This window comes from Drosophila sechellia, chromosome 2R, assembly GCF_004382195.2.
Source record: "Drosophila sechellia strain sech25 chromosome 2R, ASM438219v1, whole genome shotgun sequence".
In the NCBI taxonomy this organism is placed as follows: Eukaryota; Metazoa; Arthropoda; class Insecta; order Diptera; family Drosophilidae; genus Drosophila; species Drosophila sechellia.
The window spans coordinates 4,516,165-4,538,049 of record NC_045950.1 but is presented as its reverse complement, the minus strand read 5'-3'; the positions used below and the strand labels follow the sequence as shown (position 1 = coordinate 4,538,049).

Sequence of the window (21,885 nt, the reverse complement as noted above, 5' to 3'; positions counted from 1 at the left end):
AGCAAGTTAAAAGTTAATGAGACAACATAACTTTTGCGGTCCGCAAATGAGTAACAAAGTGTGAAAAAATCCCATCTGTAGTTATGGAAAAGGCTTATATATTTATGCTGCCTTTAATTGCAACCTCTGGGGGACATGTGCCCGTGCGATCAATGCCTAAAAAAGCTGGAAAACCAGGAAAATAATTAAAATGAGAAACATTCACACTGAGAAATATGACAAAGCGAAAGGCTGTTCCGGCTAATCAGTAGAATCCTGTAATGTTAAGCCTACAATATGATTTACCTAATTAAAAATAAAATAATTTTATTCACAAGAGTCATTAAAAATTAAGGATCTCAATTTGCTTACCTTTGAATATGTTGTATTACCCAACTGAAGCTTGCCACTGCCCCACTTGCCCTTCGCATCCCTTAATCAGTGGACATGGGAATACATTTGCCAGTCCAAATGCAACTAGCGGCACTTCAACTTGTGTCTTACGTCGTGTTAACATTACGAAATTTATACCATCATCCAGCGACTGGCGACTGACAACTGGCGGCCAACACCTCCAGGCAGAGCTGGCCGTGCCTTATCCTTTGGCAAGCATCAGCCATTAATCAGGACGAGTTCCAGGACTCGACTGGCGCAGAGCCCCCTTTCCCTCTCGCCCCTCAGACCATCCGCATAGTTGTCCGTCAAGTGGTGCACGCTTATCACTTGCTCCATTGAACGCTCGCCGCGGCGTCTGGCATAAATATCACTTAAATCAGTTGACTTAGCCGGAGCCAGGATATATATGCTATGGCAAGTCAGCTGCCCAGGACATATCAACTTGTAATTGTGACAATTGCTGTCAACAAAGCGCTGGTTCTAGCTGGCGAAGATGGGGGCACAGATTCTGCAGGAAACCGGAAGCCAGACATGGACTGCTTGCCAGGACCCTTTTTCCATCCATTTCCCACACTGCTCCCAAACTCGCAGTCTCTTTTTTCTTTCACGCTGTCACTTTTTTGACAAAATAAGATAAATGACTTTGTTTTTGGTTTTTTTTTTTGGCTTGGTTTGGCTTGGCGGAAAATGCTGTTGGATTGGATAGCTTGGGAGAAAAAAGATAATGACTGGTTAAAATTGCTTATATTAGAATTTTTGAAACTTTGTGGCTTTACCAGAATTTAGAGGAGTATAGAACAATGACTTAACTAATGCGACTGCTACATATCATAAGAATTTTAATCATGTTAGCAAACAAACCAAAAAAGGGATTACTTAAAGGCTAGTTTCGGTTGTAAAAATGAATGGAAAACCGGTAAACAGTGTTGGATAATAAAATACTTTTCAGAACACTTCAAGCCAACTATTATAGCTTATAGATGTGGACAATATTTAAGTGCAGTGGGGCGAATGAAAGTAATGTTGTAATGCATTTGGGAAGAAGTTTGCTTCAAAAGCATTCGCAGAATAGCGCCCCCACCATTTTTGGGGTAACGCGTCAACAATAAATTCGCGATTTCACTCAGTTTGTTGGCTCCATGTGCTCTTCCCGGTTTTGGGTGGCTTCTTTTCGCCGTGCAGGCAGAAGTGAAGGGGAAGGGGACCTGCTACCATCTATGCTCAATGGCTAGTATTTTTATCCCTTTTTTGCTGTGTGGACCATTGACTAAGCCAAACAAAGTCTGATGCTCGAATTTATTATGCTCACTCCAATCGCCGGCTGGAATCGGTCGTTTTCCTTTTTGGTTTTGTCTTTGCGTTTTTTATGTGCTCTCGCCTTTTTTAATTCAATTTATTTTTGGATTTATACGTATTTATGCACATGGGATTCATTTCCGCTTACGGTTTTCTAACTTTTCGCGAGCTAGGGAAAAAATTCAACTTTTTACGCGCCGCGCGTTTTAATGAAAATTGATGCAGCAAAAGTGCGCAAAGGTTATTGGCGTGCCTAAATTAATGTCGTCCATATCGGGCATCCTGGCCAGGATATCTGGTGGCCATGGAGCCTGGGTGACCCTGAAGCAAAATCCGGGATCCGCATTGTGTTCAATAAAATTTTGACATTTCTTAATTGAATTCCGCTGCACAAAGTTTTGAGCGATGGCGAACTCGAACAAAAGCCAACAAACCAAAAATCAAATTACAACAAAAGTCAGGCCAGCAATGAAATTTTCACCACAGCCCACAGACACGCACACTCCTTCACCTGTACACACTCACATATCTATACATATATATATATATATATATATATGTATTTGCACGTACCTGATCAGCACATTGCCAAAACTGTATAACTTCATTAAATAATTGCGCGACCCGAAATGCAGCGGCAAAAGCCGCAAGGACCCAAGAGCAGCGTTGTCCTGGCAAACTTTTCGAAGGCATCGCTAACTGGCAAAAGACGGACGGACCGGCGGTAAGAAGGCAACTTGCCACCTGAACCGTGGCAGAAACAAGCCCCCAAGAACGCAATCCTTCCTTCCTGCCACCATTTCGCTCCTCCATGCTCCTCCTGCTCCATTTTGCTCCATTCTGCTCCTGGTTTTCCCTGGCATGTGTTGCAAATGCTCAAATATTGAATTTTGCGATTTTCCATCGAACATTTTTCGAGCTGTATTCGTGTTGTGTGGCCTTCAGGGGTAAATGAGGTGGGGTTGGCCATACTTGTAGTCAATTAGACAAAATAACCAACGTTATTTGAGTAGCTTTTCTGAAAATAGTTTGGCACTAATGCAAGAAAGAAAGAACAAAAAAGGGCGGTATGTTTGGATTGGGGAGTTCTTGAAGGCTCAACTTAAATAGTTAGCTTTGATTCTTAATTTAATGATTAAAACAACTGTTTAGAAGTCATCGTGATTAAGATAAAACCATGCAATTTTTTACACTTTGTGTTTAACATGATTAATTTAATCACTGCAACGCGGTACATCTCACACTCCGCTGGATCAATTAAAAATCCCACTTCATTAAGTGCATATTGAACAAATAACTCGTGCCGACGTAACCGATATTCATACGCAAAGTGGCAATTTTATCATCAATGCCATAATTTACAAGTTATCAACAGTTGCAGCAGGCTCACCCCGTGGGCAGCTCATTTGCAGTAATTTTCAATAAATGCACCGCTATCAGCCGTCTGCCATCGGCCAAAGGATGTGGAAGGATATATGGGGGACGCTGAGGAACACCGCAGGCTGTAATTCGCGGCAATAATTTTAATTTTAATTGGCTTATTTTGTATTTCAATTAAGTGCCAGTTGCCAGCCAATAAACCAAAAACCAAAACGGCAAACCAAACACAGTTGACAAGGTGTGAAAATATGGAAAATATTTGAAGTGAAAATTCCGCACGAGCGTGGTTGTGTGCGGTGCTCATTAGTTCACCGGAAATCGCACACACACACACATGACCGGCTCGTTTTCGTACGAGTATGTGTTTTCACGCGGTTTCACGCGGCGTATGCGTAATACGAGTAGGTACGATTTTCTGGGTGGCTGTGGCATTGCATATGTTCAATAAACATTCGATTAAATATTATAGAAATATCAAGCTGCAATTTAAAGTAAATAAACCTCTAGTTGAACTAAATTCCAGCGCTTATACTGTTTATTTATCCTAAGCAAACATGAAAACTGGGAAATGCATTCCCTAACACTTTATTTCATTTTTAAAGGCGCCTCATTTTTGGGTTGTGCAGCCCCAAACCTTTTCGAGCATTGTACCTGATTGTCCTTCGATGTCCTTTGTAAACATGTTGACTAAACAAACCGCGACAACTGAGGCAATCTCCCTTTCTTCCCACAGCGACACTCGCTCCCTTTGAGCGGCCATAAATGTCACGACATGGCGCACAAAAGCTTAATTTATAATTAAATTAATTGTTGTAATTACTTCATTAGCGCCCACCTTGGCGGCTTCATTAGGGGCCATTCCGCGGCTATTATAGGGCGCCAGTGGGAGCTGGGTCAGCTCCATTGTTATGTCCATGTAAATGGCAGCCAAAATGCGACACCACGAATTACACAATTAGGCGACATTAACGTTTAATGCGTTATGTTTACCGTTTCATTTAACTGTTTGCCTGCTTCTTTCGTCCGCCTTGTCTTCCGATCCCGAAAAAAAACCCCTAACCATTAGTTGAGAAATATCTGCTTACAACCGGGCACGCAGGTCATAAGCGGCCTAATCGATTCTGGGCTAATAGAAAAATTCTTTGGGGACATTTCGGGCTGTTTTACCTAGCTCTATTTCTGGGTTAATGAATGCCGTAAAGTGTTTTGAGTGATGGAAGAAGTGGTTCTGGTAATTTTGTGTAATTCTTGTGTATTTCTTCTTATCTTGTGAATGGGTTTCGTTTAGGAAATGGCTTAAAAGTTGTTAGTCACTGAACGAACAATACAATACAAAAACCAATATATTGCTTAAAAATAAAATGGAAATTTGATAAGACGCAGCGTAACTATACATTTAAAATATATATCTGGTAAATACGATTATAATTAGTAACAACGAAACTATAATTTTGTTTTATTACTTTCAGTTCATTTTATGCCAGTTCTTGGAAAGTTTTATGCAGATAGATTTTAATTGATTGGCTAGTTTACTTTAAAACGGACTGACAAATAGACGGACTTAGCTTTTGCTAGTGATCAAGAATATAAAAGTCTCAATAAAATCAATATTGCATCTCAAAAGGTAGAAAAAGCTTCATATCCCTGTAAAAATAGACAAATAATTTTAACTAAGGTATATGTTGTATGAACTTATTCAATCTTTTTGTTTTTCCTGAATGAGTGCACAAGGCAATTTTTAAGAATGAGGGGTATCTAATCTTAAAAAAAAATTTATTTGTTACTTAATTTCGTTAGTATGAATTTTAAAAATTATAGGTGTTCATTTGGGAGCTGTAGAAATGATAATAACAACATTTTCAATGACAAAATATCCCACGCTTAAAAAATCATTAGTACTAGAGGCAGAAGTTTTAAGGGACACAAAAAAACATAACAGAGCTGTTAAAAGATGAACCTCTTAATTAAAAAGCCAACAATGTCAATATTTCATATTTATTTTCTCAAAACATTTCAGATCATTTTATGAATCTTTGAGAATAAAAACCAAATTAAATAATTATTTTTTAATAGTGTAAAAAAATATATAATGTGTTATGTTTATGTGCTCTTAATTGATTAGTAGAATGGTATACTATATATTATATATATGTATATTTACTTACTTTCCTTTAATTTTGCTTATTATATCAGCCACATCTATACAATTTCGAAGGTGTAACCATACATGCTTTAAGATGTAAAAAATATTTTTCTTCAAAAGTATTTCTGAAATATATTTTAATAGATAGATTTACGATGTATGGCCTTTTAGACACACGCCAAAATTTTATTTTTTTTAAATTACTAACTAAATCAACTAACTTTTCTCTTATTTTCAAATTAACATCTTACAGCTATTTTTGTTTTTCATTAGTTTCAGCATTTAAAAGATGTATTGAATTGAATTGCGTCCTAAGTGGATTTACTTGATAAATAAAATGTTATATCCCCAACATTTTGCCGAATCCAATAAAATTTAGTTGAGGCATTGCCTTTCGCTCTCGTTTCCCCCTCGCATTCATTCATCAAACATTTACAAACATGGACCATTCAATTAAAATTTGTTGACCATATTAACTAAAACGTCAATCGACAGAAACCCGTTTGCCAGCCAACCAAAGCGAGTATGTGCTGCCCGCCGCTCCCGCCAGCCCCTGCATTTTCCACCGCCGCCCCCGCGTCTCGTGAAAACTCAACGAAGCAAAGAGAGCGCGGCGCCTAAGAGAGCGATGCGCTCGACACGTGGCATTCGAGGGAAAAATAAAAACTGTGCCGCGAGAGGGAGTTGGGAGAGCAGAGTGTGGCGAGCAGAGAGAGCGGAAAATGCAAGAGCTCGGTGAGCATTTTTCTTTTCCCCAACTGTTTTCTTTCTGTTGCTTTTGCCACCCAATTCGTAAACAAATTCTGCCATTGGCCGAGCCAGTTGCTGGGGGAAAACGCTCTTTCCCTCTATGTATCCGCATCTCAGTGTCTGTGTGTAGTTTTTGCCCCACGTTTTCCTCTTATTAACGCGTTTTTGTGATTGGGTTTGGGTGCTGCGGTGGTGTGTGTGGCGCTTCTGTGTGAGTGTGTGTGTGTGCGGAAAACGGAAAATTGCCTATGCGCCAGCCCCAAACTATGCGAAATGAGTGTAATGAGCGAATGTCAGAATGAGAGGCAGCGAGCGCAGTTCGCCAGCTTGCGTCCCATTCGCACATTACACATACGCCGCGTTATCTATGTATGAAATATCTTTTTTTCCTCTGCCTTAGTTTTTCCCACCCCGCCACCCAGCCCCGCGCCACCTGATTTTTTCCTTGGCTTCTCTAACTGCGTTGCCGTTGGCCGAATCCGAGGCTGAGGCTGGAAAACACAGCAAAAAATCGAGGCTCTGTTAATGTTTTTTGCGTGTTTATGTTAATCGGCGACGCTGGCAGCGACAGAGCGTTGCTTAGACGCATACCAAACAAGCCCACCCACCGATGCAAAAAAAACACGCCCAAAAACCCCACTATGTACAACCCATATGTACTTGCTGGCAGTGCGTTTTGTTTTTTTATGCAGTTACTGGGCACACCAGTTTTGTGTTTTTGTTTGCCTGCGGATTGCTTGCTCTTTTCCTTTGGCCATTTTTTATCTGACGTGGAAATGGAAAACTGTACTGGCGAGAGGGAGATAGTTGGTGGTGGCAAGAAAGCCAGGGCCGTTTTTTAATTGCAATTTTTCATTAATTAAAATTTGCTTAGTTTGCATTTGAAAAGCGTTGGGCCCTGGAAAAAAGCGGAAATTTGTATGGATTTATTGTGATTGAAGGTGCAGCAAATTGAATGTGTTTTCCGTTCTGTCTATATGCGTTTTAACTGAATTTCAGAGACTGTATCTGGGAGCTAAGGAGGATGGAAAAGGCCTGATGGATGCGCCGATTCTGCCGGATTACGGTCTCGGAAACTGCAATTACTGTTTATCGATTGCATACTTCTTATTCGCAGGGAATTTGATTAGAAACTTGTCTATTAACAATCAAGATCATAATTTCTTTAAATATATAAATACTTTTTGAATAAGAGCCCAAGAACTAATTGTGCTCAATATCTCAAAATGGATTAGCAACGGGCGGAATCCTTGATTAAAACAATAAAATTTGTATATAATTTTTAGAAATAGCTTTTTTATTAAATGAAATACAGTTAACAAACACAGTTTTAATACTACATATCAAATTCTGTAATTTGATTTCAGGCTATAAAAATAAAAAAGAATTTTAGTATGCAGTAATCATCGGTCCACACATATAGATATGGCAAAAACATATCATAAAATTCGAATTAGGATCGCTAAATGGCCGTTCTTTTGCGGCTTTCTATTAAATATTGGCCGAGGCTACTAGATTTCCCAATCAACTCCCATTTCGGCATTTCCCACGCAGATTTGCCACTACTCCGCATTTTTCATGCTCATCCCGTATGCAATTCAAATAACCCACTAATTTGCGTGTGTTCGGGGCCTTTTCATGGCCGGTTCCTGTTACCGGGCTAACGGCAATTAATGATATGGCCACAGAGTCACAGCCACATCAAATGACAAGCCCTGGGAAAATGCACTCCAACTAACGGAAAAAGAGACATAGACGGAGAGCCATGGGTGGGGAATTTGGCCAAATACCCGACCCAAGCAAAACCCATCCCCCAGTGGAGCCCACTCGGCAGCCAACCAATGCATGAAAACGCATTTTCCCCAACGAAAAGTTAAAAAGTGCGTAGCGCAGCCCACCCACCAATACCCACGCGCTATCACACACACACATTGACACACTGGCGATGTGAAAGAGGGAATGCGATTGGTGGAAAGCCAAAAGGAGCACAAAAAACTCTAACACATAAACTGGCTGGGAAAGGGGGTGGTGGGTGTTTGGAGGGGCGACCGCAACAATACAAAAGTCAAATTAGTGGAAAATGCAAATGCACGGCAAAAAAGAGAGCAAAACAAAAAACGCACAGAAAAAATGCGCAAAAAATGTGTGACACTAGAAAATATAGACATTGGATCGCTATGTGCCAGGGCAGGAAAATTAGAGGAGGCATGGCATGGGCGTGGTGCTCCAAATGTGTTGGGAGCGTTGGAAAAAAGAGCATTTTGTTTCCATATTATAATTACACAGCTCGGGGCATCCTGTGACAAAACTGCTGCATGCTTTTGGGCCTTTTTTATGTGAGTTTCCAATGGGTATTTTTGCATAAAGTCAATTTTTGATGGACAGATTGCTTGATTTTCATCGACATTTAGCTCCACCTTGTCAGCCATTACGGCCATGTTCGTTTTGCCGATTTTCCAAATTGATTTTGAGCGCAAGTTTAATTTCTGCCTACTGCTTTCCATTGCGTTTTCAGCATTTTCAACTTTTTCATTACTAAAAGTTTCCGTATGCTACTTTGATGGCAAACGTACTACAGCTATGCAAATTTACATAAGCGTAAACATAATTAAATATCAACAATAGTTTTTCATCGCCATTTCTACTTGAACTTTTTAAAGTACGTACACGTAAACATATTGATTGATATCTTAGTTATTTGTTTTGAGCCAAAATATATAAAAACCTCAATTGTAACGCAGTGTTTGTTTTAAGCCAATTAAGAAAAGTTATGCAAGAGGGCTGTCAATTTATTTGTGTCTGCTGAGTGGCTTAGATGTCAATAAAAATTAAGTTAAGGAAGGTTATAAAGTAAAAAAATATTTGTAACTTCGCAAAAAGGGAAATGTATTTGCCGTAATTAACTTAAATAAATAGTAATTCCTTAAATGTAGATAAATGATAAAATGGTTGATGTTCTGCTATCTTAACTAGTTGGTAGCAACAGGAAAAAGTAAATTCACTTTTAATCTGTTCAAACAGATCACCGAACGTTGACTCCGCGTTTTGTTTTCGCGTTATTTCTTTATTATTTAATTAAAGCTCATTATTCAGAAAACGGTTATTTGCCCAAGGCTTTGGCTTATCACCAGGCGAACAGCTGTTGGATAACCCTAGAGTATCTTGGCCGAAAAACATACCGTGACATATGAGACTAGAATTTTCCCAAGTTCCGTTGGCAAATGCAGTGGCTCTTATCTACCAAGTGGAAAATGCCTTGGCTCTATTGGCCAAGTTCAAAGTCGATGTGGTATGCATTTGACAAGGCCGTTGGAGTGTTACGATGTATATATCTGTTTGCACAACTGCAGACTGAGGGCGAAATCGCTTTCAACCAAGGCGTATACTGAACGGCAATTCCGTGTGTATTATCATCCGCTGGAACGCGGCCTTTTATTTATTTAATTAGCTCTAGCTTTAGTGTCTTGCCTGATATTAGGAGTGGGTCGCGTTAGCCCAGTTGAGTGCTGGCTGCGATGCCGAAAGGTTTGGCCAAAATGCTAAGTCGCCTGCTAATCTCGCTGCTGCTGTTCGCACCCGCTGTGTTGGCCTACTTCGAGGGCTGTGATAACAACTTCAACCTCAGTCCGGGGACCACCTACGTTGAGTCGCCCTACTACCCCAGCAATTATCCTGGCGGCACTTCCTGTCGCTACAAGTTCACCGCTCCCCTGGACTACTACATCCAAGTGCAATGTTCCCTGGGAATTCCAACGGTAGGAAATTCGGCAAGATACATGGCTATACAAATGGAAAATACGTAAGGCATGTCTTCCCACCCTCAGGGCAACGGTGAGTGCACCACGGATAACTTTTGGCTCGACACGGAGGGCGATCTTTTGATGCGCGGTGCCGAGAACTTCTGTGGCTCCGGAACCCTTTCGCGGGAGTCCCTGTTCACGGAGCTGGTTTTCGCCTACATCTCCACCGGCACGAGGGGAGGCAGCTTTAAGTGCACCCTGATCACCGTCAAACAGAACTGCAATTGTGGATGGTCGGCCACGACGCGGATTGCCAATGGCCAACAGGCGGCGGCAAACGAGTTTCCCAGCATGGCGGCCCTCAAGGATGTGACCAAGAACCAGGCGTCCTTCTGCGGCGGAACCATAGGTGCGTTAATACAGAATACAAGTGGAAAGGTGCCAAGTGGATTTAAATAAAATAAGTCAAATAACCATTTGCGTGCATGAAAAAGTTCGAGTTGCGAACATTTCAAGCTATAGAGTGCAATACAAGGTATCTAAGTAATAGAATATATTTTATATATGAATTTAATTAAGTTTGTTTGGCAATAACATATTTTGAATTATATTCTTTCAGTGGCCCATCGTTACATAATAACCGCTGCCCATTGTATTTACCAAGTTAGCAGGGCCACGAATATTGTGGCTATTGTGGGAACCAATAACCTCGGAAATCGTAAGTTCGCAAAACTAATAAAACTAAGAATATAAAGATTTAATGCCCTGTTATTAACCTAATTCTTACTGATCCCGCTATTAAGCTTCCAGTTCCAGGTACTACCAGCAGTATAATATTCAGCAGATGATACCACATGAGCAATATGTGAGCGACCCCAACGTAAACAATGATATCGCAGTTTTGATAACCGCCAGCAATATTCAGTGGTCCCGTGGCGTGGGTCCCATTTGTCTGCCTCCCGTAGGAACGTAGGTTTCCCCATTTAATATCCAGATTGGATAGAAACTAATTCGATTTCCCATTTAGGAGCACACCATTCACTTACGATCTCGTCGATGTGATTGGCTATGGCACGATCTTCTTTGCCGGACCCACGTCCACAAGTCTGCAGAAGATCAACCTGAATGTGGTCAGCAACCAGGACTGCCAGACGGAGTACCACAATGTGGCCACGATATACACTGGACAAATGTGCACCTATGACTACTCGGGCACAGGTCGCGACTCCTGCCAGTTCGACTCGGGTGGCCCAGTTATCCTGCGGAAGTCCAGGCAGTTCTTGGTCGGAATCATCAGCTACGGAAAGAGCTGTGCTGAATCGCAGTATCCGATGGGTGTCAATACCAGGATAACGTCGTATATTAGCTGGATACGCCAAAAGATCGGAAACTCCAATTGTGTTGTCAGCTTGTAATGTAAATAAATGGACCGGATAAGCTTTAATATTTGAAAATTATTTAAAAAGGATGTTTTCTTCACATAAAGGGTGATTGCATGTGATTAGTGGCAAAGTTTTCAAATCAAAGTTAATACCATAGAAAATATTGGTTTTAATAGCAATGCTAATATTTTTTACTGCGGGTTGTCACTTTGTATGCAAAAGTTATTTTTTAAGGCATATCTTAGAGTTTAACTTCTGCCTGCATTAAAAAGAAATGTCAATAGTAATATTTTCTCACCTTGACCTCAAAACCCAATTGAGCGCTCTCAAATATTTGCCTCGTATTTCAAAACAAAGAAATATACTTTTCCTTATCAATTGGAATGGTCTTATATAAGCAGCACCGAATCTTCATCGAGTTTACAGTTGCAACAGCTTCGCAACCATCATGTACGAACTAAAGATTACTGGGTTACTTTCGCTACTATTTTTTAGTTTGTCTTGTGCCCAACAACAGTGCACTAGATTCTATGATTTGATCCCAAACCGAACGATCAATATAACAAGTTTTAATTACCCCAGTGCAATACCAAGTGGTTCCAACTGTCGATTTCGCTTAAAGGCACCCAGTAATCACGTTATCTATTTGAGCTGTCGCTTTGAGTTGGTAAGTACTATTCTAGAACATAAGCCATAATTAAAATAATACTTTAAAATCTATATCTTGCTTATAAAACATTGATTCCGTTCAAATTAGTTTCCCGACACCTGCGGCTCGGAGTTTCTGTTCATCTCCCGCGATGGCGACCTGCAGTTCCGCGATGGCGAACGGTACTGCCGCATGGGCCAGGTCAACCGGATATCCAACTTCCAGACCATGGCCTTCGCCTACTATTCGAGCAGTCCGCAGACCCAGCAGCGATCCAGACTCAATTGCCAAGCGGTGGCTCGACCGGCGCCCTGCGACTGCGGCTGGTCCTTCCCTAATCGCATAGCCAACGGAGTGGAGGCGGGAAAGCACGAGTTTCCCTCGATGGTGGGCCTCCGGGATCTGGCCTCCAACCTGCCCATCTTCTGCGGCGGCAGCATAGTCAGCGAGCGGTACATCATGACCGCTGCCCACTGTACCGCTCGCCAACCAGTGGCCAGTCGCCTATTGGCGTTGGTCGGGGAGCATGACTTGAGCACGGGTAAGCAATTTGCACAGTTTATTAGAGGAATATTTCTGAAATCCTCATTACTTTCAGGTAGCGAATCAATCTATGCGGCTCAGTATCGCATCCAAAACATAATCAACCATCCTGGCTACATGGAAACAGCATCGGGCAACATAAATGACATAGCCTTGCTCCAGACGGCGACGCCAATCGAATGGTCCCGAGGAGTGGCGCCCATATGTCTTCCCATTAGACAGGCGTAGGTTTAGATCTCATATCTAAAGTCATGGAATCATACAATATGGTTTTCTCACAGGGAGAACAGCTTCAACTACCAGAACGTGGACATCATGGGTTGGGGAACTCTGGGCTTCGCAGCCTCCAAGTCGAACACCCTGCAGAAGGCCACCCTGCTGACCATGGACAATGCCGTCTGTCGAAGTCGTTTCAACTCCAGCATAGCTCCCAGCCACCTATGTACCTACGATGCTGGCGGCAGGGGCCAGGACTCCTGCCAGTACGACTCCGGCGGTCCGGTGATCCTGCGCCAGCGGGAGCGGATGTACCAGCTGGGCGTGATCAGTTACGGCCGAGCCTGCGGTCAGCCCTTTGGCATCGGTGTCAACACCCGGGTCACTTCGCACCTCAACTGGCTGTGGCGCTATATAGGGGGATCTGTGTGTGTGCGTTAAGGATATGCGTCGGATGACTGCCCAAATTTGTGCACAGAGGGAAACAATATTGACCATTAAATTAATTTTACCATATATTGTTACTAGCATGAGTTCCATAAAATTTTTACACCCAAAAGAATTATCCTTTTACTGCAATGTTTGTCTATTGTCTACAAAGTCTATTCTTAAAATCATAAGCAACAAGAGAGAGCGTTATGGTCGACTTCTTTGACTTTAAATAATCGTAGTCGAAGTTGGAAAAAAAATTCAAACAAAAAGAAATCGATAAAAATATGCAAGATTTCTTAAACTTTTTTTCAGAAACGTGGGCGTGACTATTTTAGGCTTGGGAGTGGGCGTGTTTAAATTTGTAAAACAGACAGATAAACGAACAGACAAGCGGACAGGCAAACGGACATGGTCAGATCTACTTGGCTAGTGATTATGATCAAGAATATGTATACAATTTCTTAAAATCTCTTAGAATACATATTTTCCAACTTTTTCTTTTATTTTTAATGTACATATGTACATATATATATTACTTATGTAAAAGTAAAAACTCTGTAAAATATCAAACTAATTGTATTTAATAATACAGCTGCTTTCAATACATACCTTACTTAAAGCCATATATAAATATTTTATTCGTCGTGTACAACTGCTATAGCAGTGCTATATAGTACTCTGTATTTTTTTCCCGTGCACACGCATATTTAAGAATATAGTTCCTCAGAGTCATTCCTTGGCCGACCTCCTTGCACTTTCTTCAGGCATTTGTCGGCGTTGTCTTGAGTTTGGCAAAGTGTTGACAAAGGCCTTAATTTGCATTTAAATTAAAAAGCAGTGACATGTTTCTGCCTACATTTAAACAACGAACAAGCTCGGCAGCCCCGCACTTACCAATCATACCCCGCTGGCCATCAAGAACCGCCAGGCGTAGCAGTTCTTTGTGTGCAATAAAGTTTTATCGCATACTCTATCTGAAAATGGTTGGCACTATTAGTTCACAGTATTTGCCAGTGTTTAACAAAGGCTACACAATCGATGTATGGAAAAGCGAAAAATCTGATTCTAGTATATCAGAGAAAATTAAAACTTGAAATCAATTGGGTCGTAACATTGGTTTTTCCGAATTTCGAAAGCGGGAAAGCGTACAGAGTTCTCACAGTTTTCCTGTGTATTTTGGTATTTATTGTAAAATTGCTTAACTCATAATTGTTGTTGTAATTGTGGACTAACTCAATTCCATGTCTCGCAGTTGTTGTTGCTTCCATTTGGAAATTGCGTTAAATTCGTCCCAGGACTTATCATCGGACCACCAAAGGACCTCGCACCACTGCAGCTGATGCAAAATTAATAAATGTTCATGTGACGAAGGCAAATTGTGTTTTTGGTCTATGATTTTCATTTTGGCTTTGTTGTTTAATTTGCCCGAAAGACTCAAGTCGCAATCAAATTGAATTCCTTGTGGCTGTAAATAAATTATGATATTTTCTTTCGCAGCACACAAATTTTTTTTTCTGTTATGTCTTTTCAGTGAGAGAAATCGAAAACTAAATTGGCCGAGCACAGTAAACATTTGTTTTAGTGTCAGTGTTTTACGAAGACTTCAGCAAACGGCTTGTTGTGTATTTCATTTTAGAAATAGTTTTCCCCTAAAGACAACCAAAATTATCTTGCCCAGGCGCCTTGTTTTTATCAAATTAAAATTTTAGTGGACCCAATTTCGGCCAAAGAATCCGAATCTTTTCGCAAATTAGCCGTTAAATCAGAAAATTTAGGGGAACCAGACAAAACAGAGATGCCAATATTCGCGAAAAACCTACCATGCATTCGCCATCTGGCCAAGAGGACTCTAATTGAGGGGCGGCGCTGGATATCGGGCCTAGAGAAAGGTCAAAACAGCGCAGCCCAAAACGTAAATCCCTGCTACAACAACTGGCCCATGAGAGAGGAGTCTTTTGCGGCAGCCCAGCAGCTCCGCCAAAGGCAGCAGAGCCGCCGGTGGAGCAACAACTACTCCGGCCTGGACTCCGCCATGTTTCGACCAGTCGCCAAACCGGATGAGGTGGTGCCCCGCCGCAACAATGTGTTGGCCGCCCAGAATGCGGCCAGGAGGCGGAACTTCAAGTCGGCGCAGGTGACCCAATACCAGCAGAGGCAGGAGGAAGAGCAGAGACTGGGCGGCGAACCAGAAGCCACGACGGAGGAGCACGACTACGAGTCGGATCTGGAGGTCCGATCGGTACGGGAGACCGTTTTCGGCCTGCCGGAGGACAACTCGGAAGAGGAGATGGATCGCGCCCGGGCTGAGCAGGAGCTTCTCCAACGCGTGGCCGAAGCCTCCAAGCAAGCGGAACGTTTGCCCGAAAGCGCCACCATTTCCCGAAAGGTCATCTCGCCATACAACTCCTACCGCAGCCATCGCACCCGATGGGCGGAGTTCCGGCACAACATGATCTTCGGCCGTACGAGTTACTGAGCCAACAGGAGCCTCAAAGCAAGGTTCATCCTTATCCATTGACGTCTACCTTTCCGGAAGTGAGAAATTTACGGTTGCATTTTTATGTGAGGGCTGGCGATTTTCAAGAACAAATAAAAAATTCGGTCTTCAAAATTATTTTATATTGTATATCTTATTAAATATGTGCTTTTACTTCTGCCCGGAAAATTATCTAACAGGAAGCGGACACGCCCAACTATGGCAGTAAAGATAATGGGTATCTAATAGTCGCGGTACTCGTCTAAAAGATCGGCAAGGACATTCACACAAGTGAAAGCATATCAATCATTGAATTTTCAATCTTTGAGGAACAGCAAATGAATCTCAGTAGTCTTTCCGGCGTACATCCCAAATACTTGGGATTACAAAATTATCCAAATTTGTCACACTTTTGAGCCATGATCAATATTCTTAGGACACTGACAGGCAGAGGTCTTCACCTCACCAGGAGACTTCATCGACGAACACAAATCTGCCAGAAACCCGGAGTCTTTGTCCATCCGGAGCTGCGGCGCACCATTCCCCTCGTCTACTTCAGGAAAGGGGAACTGCCACCTAAGGCGAATAAAGAAGTCCCTTCCAAACAGCAGTGCGAAATATCTCCTTTGGAGAAGAATCGAAAGAGCACGGAGGCCTTCGATCAGTTTTGTAAAAGACAACGCCAATGCTTTTCCAGCACCTACCAGTGGGCAGAGTTCCGGCGAAAGATGATCTACGGCAGTTACTAGAGTGAAGCCACCCAAAAAGGACCAAATCCAGTGAAAGACTCCTTACCCATTAGCCCCTGCATTGTGGCTTAAAAAGTGTTTTGTTTTGATCTAATTCAAAGGCTTTATAAGCCACAATGCACTGCAGTCTGAAATGCATAGTTACATAGCACAGTTCAAGCAATAAAACAGGTTAAAATTGGAAACTGCATTTATTTCTTCTCTTCTTTGTTGGATTGGAAATCTTTAAAATTATTATAACAAGTATCCTTAACCCTTTTTGCTAGCGACATACTTTGACATACCTGCGCATCCTTCTGATCTGAGAAAAGCCAAATACAAACAAGGACTGGGTGGAAAAGTGGCAAAGGAAAGAATGGAGAGAGGCACCAAGTGCACTCAAGTAATATGCTTCATAATTTTTATTGTCAAGCCCTTTTCTTTTGGCTCGGGTGGCACTGGCGCGCACTCGACAACAAAAGCTCAAAAGCGCTTGAGAAAAATGTGAAATAAAAAAGGACTATGAAAAGCAAAGGCGGAAAATTAAGTGCACTGGGTGGTAGTGGTGCAAGAGTGCAACAAAGCAGACCGGGCAGCATAAATTTTATAATATAGAAAAAATCAATGGGCAACGGGGGCACAAAAAATGCAGAGCAGCAAGGATTACGGTCCGGGTTCAGGCACTTTTCATTCAAAGCACTGTCCTACTAGACGGCACTCGAAAAAAAGAGTTGCAACAAGGCACCTAATCAACAAACTATACTCACTAAAGGTCATTTTTTAATAAATTTAGTTAAATTCAAGCCAGTATTTTCCCAGCATTTCCGTATTTTCATTGGAAAATAATTGCTATGATTATTTCGTTCCGTGCTTCGCTATTTGAATCCTGCTCCTCACTTCAAAGCTGCACAATTAACTTGGCCCGCAAATGCTGTGATTTCGCCACTCGCTCCCATTGTTGCCAGTTAATTTTGATGGATTTTTTTATTGCCTTGTTGCAAATTTGCATTTCACTCCGCTGTTCACTGCACTTGGCCGCGTAATTAGGCGCACAACTCTGCCGCGGCTTTGATGTGCCGTCCTGCGAATTGGGCTAAGTAAGGACGAGCGCCGAGGACCTTAATTGTTTAATTATGTTTTGTGCTTTGGTCTCGAGTACGTGCAATGCGATAATTGCTCAAAAGGGAACGCACTCAAATAATGTTACATTATCATTTTGTAAGTTGGCCAAAAGAATATGAAATGTGTGATAGGTACACTTAGCTGCTAATCGAACAATCAACTGAATATGTTCTTAGTGAAGTGATATAAGGTGGGTTCTTTCTAACCCAGTCAGCTTTTCTTTTTAACTAGTCAGCTTTTAGTAACACATAGCCCCGTTTTACTTTTTCTACGTTCCTCCCGTTTAACAGGCAAACTAATACAATAGACAAGTCTTAAATTTACATACCCTATCCTTTCGGCCAATCCTTTTAGCCAAACAATCGCTACACCACAGTACAACTGCATCCAGCGAAAGGCTTACCAATACCGACGGCATCAGAACCACGAAATTACAGGCAAATCCGACTAGTTTCATTCCCTTTCCAAATGCTGCCAGCCAATGGAAGCCAATCGGCCCTATCCGCCTATGTCCGACTGGCGGTCCAGCAAGCCACGTCCCGGATGACTGGAAGATTAACCTACTCGACGCGCCGAAGCCAGTGCGTTGGGGATCTGAAGAAGATCGACGAGGTCCTGTGCCGCCAGCGGGATGAGCCCAATCCAGAGTACCATCACGCTCCGCGATGCTTTGTGAAGAACTTTCATAAGTACCAGGAGCAAGCGCAGGATTGCGGAGAGGTGCAGACGACCCGCTTCCGCAATCCACGATACCGCTGGGCGGACTTCCGGCGACGAATGGTTTATGGCACCTACGATATCTAGACTGTTTCTCTCTGCAATCAATTCTCACCCGGACTTGTCTTGTACGAGTTCAGTCAATCCATAACGAAGTATTCCAAACCGACATGTACAATAGTAAGAATTTTGTGGCCAGATAAACGGATCCAACTCGGTCGTCCGCTCAAATTGCAATATAATTCAGCACAGAATAAATCCGTTACATCTTAACTTTATTGTGCACTTCATTATAACTTAGTCGGGCTATGAGTATTGACCAGGTTTTAGACGGTACCTTAAGCATCAATCTCTAATCTGTTAGCCATGACCCATTTTACAGTTTTTATATGAAATAAGGCCAAGGTCTAATCATGATAAAATATATTTTTCATCCACCTTCTTTTAATTAAAAACCGTATGCCCCTCATATATCAAAGCATTATTTGATAAAATTAAAAAGAAACATTTATATTAAAATACTTAAAACGTTATCTTCCATTTAAACGCTATTACCCACTCTCACGGCTTCGAACCCGAGTCCAAAGCTACCGAACTTTCATCCATCATGTCCGCCATTGGTTCCGTGTTCGAAAGCTGACGATGCGGCCCTCGCAGGGTATTGATGAAGAGGGTGCGGTGGGGCTGGAAACTTAGCTCGTCCGTAACTCGTCTCATGTTCGTCCCGTTGTCGCCGTCCATATGGCGCAAGTTGAGGAAGCTCTTGACCAGCAGGAAGGGCGGCCTCTTTAGATCGGTCCTAGAACTCTTACGCTCCTGGAGCTTCACGGGCACAGGTCTGCGATGGTACGGAAGTCTGTGCTCCGACACTCGTCGCCTCTGCTGTGGCCACATCTTACCCTCCAATATCAGGGAAAAGATGAGAATCCGACCGGTAAACATTATGCCATAGGTGAATGCGGTACCGGTGATCAAAAAAATACTAAAATTTAGGTTAACCAATGTAAAATTTATGTTATATTAAAAAAGTTTTCATATTATGAATGTATCTATCGGGCCTACTGTAATGCGTTGGCTTTGCAACTCCTGATTTGAATTGAAATGGACGTTCTTACTCCCACAATGCACAGATCTTGCATAAAACTTGATAAATAATAATAAAATAATATTCCGTATATAGCAAGTCTAAATTTATAATCATAGCATATTATCATTTTCTTGCTAAAAAATTAAGATTTCAATAAGTCGAATATATTTTTAGAACAGTATTTTTTCGAAAAACTTTAAATTTTGAATAATGACCGCAATGGCGGTTCCCATGGTTATGAATGGTAGTCAAGGAGGGGTATCATCTTTTCTCGTTCTTCCAGCTCGACATAAAATAGTCTCTAAGATCACGAGGAGCACCCTGCATGTACACAGAATCCAGATGATGGAGGGCCAAGAAGCTCTTCACCAGGATGCGGGGTGGTCGGGTTGACTGCGCCGGGGTCTTAATCCTCGCGTCGGGAACTACCGGAAATGGCCGTCTCGTCCTCCTTTGATGCAAGCTCCTGTTCCAAGAAAAATGTAAAACGGATAGGCCCCCGAGAGCTCGACCAATGGACATCATGGCTGGATGTTCGGGGGTTAAAAATACGTTTACTGATAATTCAAATTTAATCGAAGCCAAAACGATGAACTAGGGTTTTTGATGTCATTAAAACTGCCTACTTCTCACACAATTAGTAACTGATTTGAACTTATTTTTTCAATGGCATTTTAGTATGTAGGCTTCTATATGTAGGATTCTATAAATCCACTCCGAGTTGGTATTGTTGAATCTGCAATGTGAAAACTTGGTAAGGCTAATACCTTTTAATTTCGATTTTGAACCTAGAAATAAAATGGTTTCACATACTCGATTTTTGTGATGTAAATGGATTTAATTGGCCCAGTCGTGTGTGCAGGGGCTACGTGGCGAAAAAAAGTGCTGTGTACTAATTTCTGACCACAAACCGAATTTACTTCTGAGGGCTAGCAAAACATTTGCATAGTTGTTCCGAAAAGCATATTCTCTGTGAGTTCGCTCTAGACCATAAAGTGCAGATTCTTTTTCAGATTGGTAGTAAACCCATATGAGGCTTATTTAATATGCTATGCACAGCTCCTTAAGTATCGGCGTTTTGTTAGATAGAAATAGTTGGCTGGAACAGTGCGGCATTGCATGTGGGTCGGCCATTTTGTATTTTCATCGCTGGGGCTTTTGAGCGACGACGATTTGGCGGCTTTTGTGCAACGCGTGGTTTTATGTAACAGACCCCAATCCCTAGTCCGCGAAAATCCCTTTCCCACACGCCCGCAAAACGTCAATTGCATGAGCCGGCACGTCGATATTTTTGCCAATTTTTTAGCCGGCCTCTCGCAAATTGCTTTTTGAGCTTGTTAGAGTTTTTTGGCCCTCATCCCCGACGCACAGATACATATGCACACCCACACACTCACACCAGCACACACGCTAATGAATAGTCAAAGTCCAGGCGATTGCAGCAAAACGAGAACTAAACGCAATGTTTAGGCTGCATTACGACTGCAACTGGAGCCAGCAGGTCCTGCAGGTCCTGCAGGAGCAGCCAGCATCCCGGACAGCCGCCATTTTGTAATCAAATGCAGCACAAAAGTATGCAAAGGAAATTGCCAGAAAAAAAGCACGAAGTAAAAAGCGTTGTGCGCATTGGCTTTCTTCGTACAGTGGACAATCGCAGGATGGCTGGGAACTAAAATGATAGATTTCTACACCACAATCCATAAATAGTAATATAATTCTCCAAATATATACATTGCTGAGCAGAAAAGTAAGTAATGCCTCAGCGATACCAAGTATATCCTTATTTCTTTTGAATTCCTCAAGGTTTCTCTTTACAACGCTTGTGGAATACCCCACATACTTTTCCAATGCGAAGACATGCTAACTAGCTCCTTTACTTTCAGACGAGGAATAGCAACTATTGCTTTGCTTCCGGATTAATCAGAGTTATTACATTTCTACTGTAGCACTGCTCTCTAAACCCAATCCCTTGGCAGCCCTTTAGCGACGGCTGCTGTTAGTGGCTGCTGCTTTTCAATTAGTGCCACCCGAGTACGGATGCACCCCCAGCCACACCACGCCCCCCCCCCCCCACGCACCACCGCCCATTTCTATGCGGAGCCGCCAATCCCCGATCCCTGCCAGCACTTGATGCCGCCGACTGGGTTGACGTGGGTTAGCTGTGTTCTGGCCGCGTTTTACGTAAATTGAACAACAGGCTTGCAAGGCAGCGGCAGCGGGTACCCGAAACTGCAAAACTGCAAAACAAACACGGCCAATACACTGCAACAGCTCGGAACTGCAGGCGAGCTAAGCCAGACAGACGTACACAAAACGAGGACGAGGGTGGAGCATTGAAAAAGTGCAACGCCAGTGCCGGGTTAGACAAAAAACAGGTCCTCCAGAAAAGCGAATAAAAAGACGCGGCCGCCAGACGACTGCCGTATTGCCTTTAAGCCTAAAAGCGAGCTCCATCTGTTATGCGAAACGTTTAATTATTTATCTGAAAGGAAGATCCCGGCTGGCAGTGAAAATAAAGCATCTGAATGGAATTTTATTGACACACCACCCCATCTGAGTGACTGAAGGGGTTATAGGTTGCAGGCAATCGCCGCCCCCGAGGTTAATTAGTTGACATTTGCGCTTAATTGCAACGCCTCGGGCGGAGGACATAGAGCTCCATCCAGGCGTTCCATTCGCATGCATGATTGACAGCCGAGTGGTGGGGCACATCCATCCATACACCTGGTGGAGCTGATACATGCGTATTGATGCCAAGCGCGTTCAGGCAGAGCGACAAACTTGACACCCACTTACAGGTGTTAAGTGCTCCAGCACTCTGATGCTGGTATATTCCCCCATCCCCATCC

At 42.4% G+C, this 21,885-nt stretch overlaps 7 protein-coding genes across 7 annotated transcripts; 5 read left to right on the top strand and 2 right to left on the bottom strand.

Annotated features, from left to right (window-relative positions):
- The first annotated feature begins 9,434 nt into the window (after positions 1-9,434).
- LOC6608152 (venom serine protease) lies at positions 9,435-11,141 on the top strand. Its single transcript, XM_002032862.2, has 5 exons — positions 9,435-9,699; positions 9,769-10,093; positions 10,304-10,402; positions 10,488-10,653; positions 10,712-11,141. Exons 1-5 carry the CDS (start codon positions 9,460-9,462, stop codon positions 11,097-11,099), a joined length of 1,218 nt encoding a protein of 405 aa, XP_002032898.2. The 5' UTR covers positions 9,435-9,459; the 3' UTR covers positions 11,100-11,141.
- Positions 11,142-11,508: 367 nt separating this feature from the next.
- LOC6608151 (venom serine protease) lies at positions 11,509-12,955 on the top strand. The gene is made up of 4 exons (XM_002032861.2): positions 11,509-11,733; positions 11,824-12,256; positions 12,314-12,482; positions 12,540-12,955. The coding sequence occupies exons 1-4, from the start codon at positions 11,515-11,517 to the stop codon at positions 12,913-12,915; spliced, it is 1,197 nt and encodes a 398-aa protein (XP_002032897.1). The 5' UTR covers positions 11,509-11,514; the 3' UTR covers positions 12,916-12,955.
- A 1,521-nt stretch (positions 12,956-14,476) lies between these two features.
- LOC6608150 lies at positions 14,477-15,511 on the top strand. Its single transcript, XM_002032860.2, has one exon. It carries the CDS (start codon positions 14,702-14,704, stop codon positions 15,380-15,382), a length of 681 nt encoding a protein of 226 aa, XP_002032896.1. The 5' UTR covers positions 14,477-14,701; the 3' UTR covers positions 15,383-15,511.
- Positions 15,512-15,696: 185 nt separating this feature from the next.
- On the top strand, positions 15,697-16,321 carry LOC6608149. Its single transcript, XM_002032859.2, has one exon. It carries the CDS (start codon positions 15,802-15,804, stop codon positions 16,129-16,131), a length of 330 nt encoding a protein of 109 aa, XP_002032895.1. The 5' UTR covers positions 15,697-15,801; the 3' UTR covers positions 16,132-16,321.
- Positions 16,322-17,427: 1,106 nt separating this feature from the next.
- Positions 17,428-18,222, top strand: LOC6608148. The gene has a single exon (XM_002032858.2). The coding sequence runs from the start codon at positions 17,701-17,703 to the stop codon at positions 18,034-18,036; it is 336 nt and encodes a 111-aa protein (XP_002032894.1). The 5' UTR covers positions 17,428-17,700; the 3' UTR covers positions 18,037-18,222.
- Positions 18,223-18,425: 203 nt separating this feature from the next.
- Positions 18,426-18,998, bottom strand: LOC6608147. The gene has a single exon (XM_002032857.2). It carries the CDS (start codon positions 18,889-18,891, stop codon positions 18,511-18,513), a length of 381 nt encoding a protein of 126 aa, XP_002032893.1. The 5' UTR covers positions 18,892-18,998; the 3' UTR covers positions 18,426-18,510.
- Positions 18,999-19,124: 126 nt separating this feature from the next.
- LOC6608146 lies at positions 19,125-19,686 on the bottom strand. Its single transcript, XM_002032856.2, has one exon. The coding sequence runs from the start codon at positions 19,559-19,561 to the stop codon at positions 19,298-19,300; it is 264 nt and encodes an 87-aa protein (XP_002032892.1). The 5' UTR covers positions 19,562-19,686; the 3' UTR covers positions 19,125-19,297.
- Between the last annotated feature and the right edge of the window lie 2,199 nt (positions 19,687-21,885).